At 49.5% G+C, this 7,500-nt stretch overlaps 1 protein-coding gene across 1 annotated transcript in view; it reads right to left on the bottom strand.

Annotated features, from left to right (window-relative positions):
* abtb2b (ankyrin repeat and BTB (POZ) domain containing 2b) overlaps window positions 1–7,500 on the bottom strand; it is a gene marked incomplete at both ends in the record, with an annotated part of 96,410 nt that overhangs the window by 27,930 nt on the left and 60,980 nt on the right. The window contains one exon of the mRNA XM_080545320.1: window positions 5,677–5,887. Coding sequence (XP_080401446.1) covers window positions 5,677–5,887 — 211 coding nt within the window. The remainder of the gene's footprint in view (window positions 1–5,676; window positions 5,888–7,500) is intronic.

The following is a 7,500-nucleotide window of genomic DNA, read 5'->3' as shown; positions in this document are numbered from 1 at the left end:
TAATGGTTCGGGGCTGAAGAGGAGGCGTGGGAAGGTGACTCCTCATTAAGCCCAGTTTATGCTCCTGCGTAAAATCGACGGCGTAGGCTACGGCGTAGCTTGCGTAGGCCCGCGTAGCCTTGCGTAGCCTACGGAGAGGGTTGACGCGCACCTCTCCAAAAATGTAACTACGCGTCAGTTTCTACGCAACCGTAAGCTCTGTGATTGGTCCGCTTGGTAGCACATGATTCCGACAAGATTCCGACTCTCTCGTCGGCCAAAACGCGGAAGCCATGACAGAAATGTCTTTTACTTTTTCTGTAATTACTTATTAATAAAGATTAGAAAAATTATGATAACCATGGTATTATTTTAGTTTAATGTCATTTCAATGCATCATAGAACTTTTATTTACAACAAGCATAACAAAAAAAAAATCACTATTATGCCGCTTTGAGTATAGCGCCCTATGGAAGCGTCAGGCACAGCCTTCCTATAAGGAGCGCGATTCACATTTACGAGATGTACAATCCTGTTTATTTAGAAATAAATTATTAGTTACAGGGAGCCCCATGGCTGTTCGTTGGGTTTAAATTATATTTATGATAGACATATTTAATGTTAAGTTATCTATAAGAACTTTTGATTGATTGATTGAAAACCTTTATGGGGAAATTTTGTTGTCAAACAGCTCAGTTAGGGCAGAAAACATTCAATACAGAAAGCAGAAAACATTCAATAAAATACATAAAACAGTGCAGGCTCAATAAGTAAAAAGTTCCAAAAGTTCCAGCTCCAGATCTCCCCCACCCTGCAGGGCCTGGTTGTAGAGTCGGAGTGCAGCTGGAACAAAGGACTGTCCAAATCTTTTTGTACTTTGACGGGGGAGAACAAATCTGTGGCTGAACTTGCTCCTCATCCCCGCCAGCTCGCAGTACATCGGGTGGGAGGGATTGGCCAGCATGGCCGCCAGTTTTTTCCCCATCCTCTGTTCTGCCACCACCTCTAGGCTGTCCAGCCCGGTCCCCACCACAGAGCTGGCCTTCTTCACCAGTTTGTTTAGCTTCGCAGCATCCCTGGCACAGATGTTTCCACCCCAGCAGGCCACGGCGAAGAACAGAACGCTGGCAACCACCGACTGATAAAACATTTGCAGCAGCTTGTTGCAGACACCGAAAGACCTCAGCCTTCTCAGGAAAAACAGTCTGCTCTGCCCTTTCCTGAGAAGAGCCTCGGTGTTGTCAGTCCAGTCCAGTTTGTTATTAATTTGTACTCCCAGGTACCTGTAGGAGTCCACCCTCTCGACTTCCACCCCCTTGATGGTGATGGGGGCTGGGGTCCTTCTCTTCCTCCTAAAGTCCACCACCAACTCCTTTGTTTTGCTGGTGTTAAGCAAAAGGTAGTTGGTGTCGCACCACTGCACAAAGCTCTCCACCAGGGCCCTGTACTCCTCATCCCTGTCGTCTGTGATGTAACCGACGATAGAGGAGTCATCCGAAAACTTCTGCAGGTGGCACTGGTCGGAGCTAAACTGGAAGTCGGAGGTATAGAGGGTGAAGAGAAAGGGTGACAGAACAGTTCCCTGGGGGGCACCGGTGTTGCACACCACCACCTCAGACTGACAGCCCTGCAGTCTCACATACTGACGCCTGTCTGTGAGGTAGTTATGGATCCAAGCCGTCAGGGAGTCCTCCACACACATCACTGCTAGTTTGTCAGCCAGCAGTGATGGCTTGATAGTGTTAAATGCACTGGAGAAGTCGAAGAACATGGTCCTCACCATGCTCTGTGGCCTCTCCAGGTGTGTGTAGGCCCTGTGCAGCATGTAAATGATGGCATCCTCCACCCCCATGCTCTCCTGGTATGCAAACTGCCGGGGGTCCAGGAAGTCCTTCACCTGGGGCTTAAGGTGTTGCAGCACTAGCCTCTCCAGGATCTTCATGACCTGTGGTGTCAGGGCGACAGGTCTGTAGTCGTTTGGGGTGCTGGGCCGTCCCTTCTTTGGCACTGGGACGATGCAAGAGGTCTTCCAGAGCTGTGGCACCCTCCTCAGTCTTAGAGATAGACTGAAGAGATGTTGGAATGTGTCCGCCAGCTCTCCAGCACACACCTTCAGAACCCTGGGGTTGATGTTGTCTGGACCTCTGGACTTGTTCACATTCACCCTGGAGAGCTGCCTTCTCACCTGCTCAGATGTTATAAAGCTGTGAGTACCGGTGTCTCCAGGTGTGAAGCATGCTCCCTGGCTCCTGGTGTTGGTAAGGGGAGGCAATTGCTGCTGGGGTGTGAGGGGGTCAGGGGGAGTGGGGGCTACTGTTGCCAGGGGTGCGGTACATTGGAGAGGGGAGGAGAGGGTCGGGGGCTGTGGGGGGTGTGGGGGGTGACAGGGGGATGGTTGGTCAAACCTGTTAAAGAAGCAGTTCAGGTCATCCGCCTGCTCTCGGGTCCCCTCCACCACAGTATGTGGCTGCTTGTGGCCCGTGATCTTCTTGAAACCCTTCCACACCTCCTTGGAGCTGTGGGCCACTAGCCCGCCCTCCAATTTCCTCCTGTATTCCTCTTTGGCTGTTCTCAGCTCCTTCTTCACCTCCTTCTGAGTGGCCCTGGCTCCCTCAGTGTCCCCTGCCTTAAACAGCCTCCTCTTCCTTTTCAGAAGGTTCTTGATGTTCCCATTTATCCACGGCTTGTTGTTAGGAAAGCACCGTACCTTTTTAATGGGGACGATGCTCTCCTCGCAGAACTTGATATAGTCTGTGACACAGTCTAGCAGACCATCTATGTCCTCCCCGTGGACTCTCTGGAACATCCCCCAGTCGGTTGTTTCAAAACACGCCCTCAGCTCCTCCTCCACGTCTTCTGACCATTGCTGGACAGTCCTGGTGGTCCGCTTGATAGCGTCACATTCCGACTCTCGTAAATGCGGAAGTCATGACAGAAATGTCATTTACTTTTTCTGTAATTACTTATTAATAAAGATTTGAAAATGTATGATATAACCATCTTATTATCTTAGTTTACTGTCATTTCAATGCATTATAGACATTTTCTTTACAACAAGCATAACAAAAATACTTTTTTTGATCACTATTATGCATCGCCCTACCACCTTCATAGCCGGTGTTATTCACGGACAAACACGGTGCCCGGAGGCACCCTTTGTGGGTTAATAACTGTGGTTTACCGTGGGTTAGGGGAGAGGACAGGGAATCTAAAACCATTTGAATGGTGTCGATACGACACTCCTATCACGATCGACACAGCTAGGAGCGAATTCCCGGGAAGAACTTGTCTCTCCCCCCGCTGTCATCGGGAGTTTCATCCACCAGGAAGCGGTGGTGCGCGCAGCAGCGGGGGGGGGGGGGGGGGGGGGGGGGGACCCGTCACTTACGGCCGAATATCTCCGCGTCACAATAGAATTCCAAACAAAAATTCTCCATGACCAGAATAGCATGCTGAACACACTGAACTTTGAATGGAGTCTTAGTCATGTACCGTTAACGAGATAGAATAAGAAAAGCAGATTTTTCTATGCCGCTATGAGTACACCGACCAACGCGACGCGGTCCGCGTAGAACGTAGAACTAGAACGTAGAACTATAAACTTGGAGACCCCTTACATAGGCTACGGCGTAGACGCGCGTAAATTCTACGCAGAAGCTTAAATCGGCCTTTAGACTCATGAACGTAAGCCCCTGTCACATATGCCGCTTTTCCACTACCGGGCTGACCCGACCCGAACCGGGCCGCATTTGTATCCTACCCGTGCCGTACTTTCAGAAACACTTCTCCATTATACACAACAGACCCGGAGCGACCCGGGACAGTAGGAGGAGTTACGTGTCATAAGAGCACTTCACTGTAATAAGTGCCGCTATACAGATCAACGGGGGGAAATGCGATAAGAATTATGTCAAAATGCAGCACTATCGTGCACAGATCAGCCTTAAAACATGGAACGTTAAGTGCCTGTTACTTGCCGCTTTCAGTTCGTCACATCAACGGGGGAAACTCTGCGCGAGTTTCATAAATTCCTCCGTTGAACGGGAAGTCCTATCTATTCCATACAAAGTGTTTTAGCCTTCCCCCTTTCCACTGGTAATAAGGAATTGGCAAGAATACATCGATATAAATACAACAACATTTAAAAACAGATGAAGAGAATGGTAGGGTTATGGTTAGGGTTAGAAGACAATATAGAGATAAAAGTGTTATTACTGGAACTGTATTCTATTAGCGGGATAAAGCACTCTCTATTTCGAGCTAAACTGTGCAGTGTAGCCAGCGTCCTGGTTCCTCCAGCAACCGGACACTTCCATAAATAACAACAAATATGTAATATGTAAATATGTAATACCACGTTCATTGATAAAATGACGCAAGGGATGGAAAGGGGTGATGGCAGTTTTAGAAGGGGGATGATGAAGCGCTGGACTATAGAACGGCACAGCACAACACAACGGGGGGAAATGCGATAAGAATTATGTCAAAATGCAGCACCATCATGCACAGAGCAGCCTTAAAACATGTAACGTTAGATATATAACGTTAGACAGGGAGCGATGTATTTCTACGGAAAGGCTGTGCTTCTCTCATTGTGTGTGCTTTGTGTGTTGTGTGTTTTGTGTGTGCTTCTCTCATTGGAATGACGTGGGGCTCATACAATCTCAGTGTATACAGCATATGGATGTTACGTGCCTGTTACTTGCCGCTTTCAGTTCTAGTAGATTTGTAGTTTAGATCTCGCAACCAGGGAATCGCCGACATGTTAAAGGGAGCAAAACGCGAATCTACCAGCATTTGGCTCATGAGTGAACGGCAAAAATGCCAGGACGGCACAGCTTGGGATTCCATTGAAGTTACAGGGAACTATGTGTGAAAGAGGCTTAAATGTTGAAATAACAGTAATACCATGTTCATTGATAAAATGACATAAGGGATGAAAAGGGGAGATGGCAGTTTTAGAAGGGGGATGATGAAGCGCGCTGGACTGAGGAACAGCACATCACCGTAATAGCGATTTTTTTGTTATGCTTGTTGTAAATAAAAGTTATATGATGCATTGAAATGACATTAAACTAAGATAATAAGATGGTTATCATAATTGTTCTAATCTTTATTAATAAGTTATTACAGAAACAGTAAGTGACATTTTCAGAGAGCGAAATCTGTTGTGGTATTTAAAAATGGCGGTTAGCGAAGAAGTCTATGAACATGGGATGACGATTTCCATTGACCAATCAACGGTGTGCAGCGTCACACGTCACACACAGCCTGGCAAAAAAGTCATTTTCCCCAACTTTCGCTACCCCTCCCGAACGGGAACTGAAAATGGCACGGGTACTGTGGCCTGGTCCGGCTCGGTTGGCAGTGGAGAAAGGCAAAAGAACAGGGCCAGCACGGCGATTTTTGCCGTTCACACAGGAGCTAAAGGCAGGTAGATTACTGTGTTGCTCCTTTTCACACATGTCCCGGGTCTGCGCCAGCTAGTTGAATCACGCATTCAACTGGATGCAGAACTGGAACATATAGTATTAGTGAGTTTAAGGTGTGTGTGTGTGTGTGTGTGTGTCTGTGTGTGTGTGTCAGTATGCCAGCGTGTATGTATAGTGTGTGTGTGTGTGCGTGTGTGTGTACATGAACACATGTGTGTATGCATGTCTGTGTGTGTGTGTGTGTGTGTGTGTGTGTATCCCCTACCTCTCCTTGCTGAGGGCCATCCTGGGGGGGTCCAGGTTGGGGTTCTCCATGCTCTCCATCTGGGGGCAGCGCAGGAAGTAGTAGAGGGTGTGCAGGGCGTCAGGCGACCAGGACACGGGCTGCTGGGGGCGGGCGTGGCGGGCGGGGCTCATCCCCGGGCGGACGGAGCTCAGGCGCTGCATGTGGTGCATCGCCCGGGACACCAGGTCACCTTGGGGGGGGGGGGGGGGGGAGGTGAATGATGGTAGGTACACACACACATACACAGGCATGCACACACACACAGACGAATGCACACACACACGCGCACGCATGCAAACTTATGTACACACACACACACACACACACACACACTCCACTGTCAATGCGACCCTGAATGAGAGGAGGGGGCGGGACGAAGCATGATGTTTTGCGACAGCAGGACTTCCCTCTCCCATTAACCCCTCGCATTCCCCCTTAACCCATTAGACCCCTCCACTCCTCCCCTCTCCCATTAGCAGCAAGCACAGCCAGCCCAGCCCAGTCTAAACAACCATTCATCTGTAGTCACTGCTCTGGACTGACTGGCTGACTGGCTGACTGGCTGACTGGCTGACTGACTGGCTGACACTGGCTGCTTGACTGATTGACTGGTTGGCTGACTGGCTGACTGACGGACTGGCTGACGGACTGACTGACTGACTGACTGGCTGACTGATTGACTGACTGATTGACTGACTGGCTGACTGGCTAGCTGACTGACTGATTAACTGACTGGCTGACTGGTTGGTTGACAGACTGACTGGCTGACTGACTGACGGGCTGCTTGGCTGACTCTCCGACTATCCGACTGATTGACATGAGGCTATACTAGATCATGGTAGTGATCCTTAACCATTGAGGTTGTCGCTTGGTCATTTAGAACATCCACCATGATGATATCATCCCAGCAGTGGTTCCTCCATTGTAGGATCAGGGCTGATGAATGTCAAGGAACCGCAGCCTAAGAACTTTACACTTTCTACTCTTATAAAGGGATGGAACACTAAACCTGATCCTGATTCTGATCCTGATTCTGATCCTGATTCCTGATGGGCCTTGGTTAAAACACATCGGTTTGGAGGCTCTTAAAACAACCCTCACAAGGTCTGGCTGGGCCCAGCATCTAACAGCATCTAACAGCATCTAACAGCATCTAACAGCATCTAACAGCAGGGGACTGGATGAACCGGGACAAATGAAGGAGTATCCCACTCCAAAGGTTTCTCGGTTTCTCTCTCTCTCTCTCTCTCTCTCTCTCTCTCTCTCTCTCTCTCTCTCTCTCTCTCTCTCTCTCTCTCTCTCTCTCTCTCTCTCTCTCTCTCTCTCTCTAAGTGGACAACCACATGTCGTGAACGTCAGCTGTGGAGTGGCTGATGACCTTTCCCTGTGTATGGACTTTCAAACACACAAACACACACACACACACACACACATAGATAACAGAGTAGAGTGGGCAGTTGTACTGGGAGTAGGGGAAGGAGATAACATCCAAGTGCCTGAGGGACAGAAGGGAGGGCGGGGGTAGGGGGGGGGTGCAATGGGCCAGCAGGCTGCGGTGGGAGAGGCAGGGGGAGAGACGGGGGAGGCAGGGAGGGAGGGAGGGAACGAGGTCGTGTTTTGGATCATGTAGAGCTCATTTAGCATAATTACCTTTGGGTTAAGCTCTAACTAGATTACTGAGCGGTCAGCCTTAGGGCCTGGGATGGGGGTCTTACAGCGAAGCTGGGGGTCTTAGAGGAGGGGTGGGGGTCTTAGAGGGGGGGGTGGAGGTCTTACAGGGGGGGTGGGGGTCTTAGAGGGGGG

The sequence above is a fragment of the Nansenia antarctica genome (assembly GCF_963989245.1).
Source record: "Nansenia antarctica genome assembly, chromosome: 14".
Lineage (NCBI taxonomy): Eukaryota > Metazoa > Chordata > Actinopteri > Argentiniformes > Microstomatidae > Nansenia > Nansenia antarctica.
The sequence above is the reverse complement of the archived record's forward strand: the minus strand, read 5'-3'. Positions and strand labels throughout refer to the sequence as shown.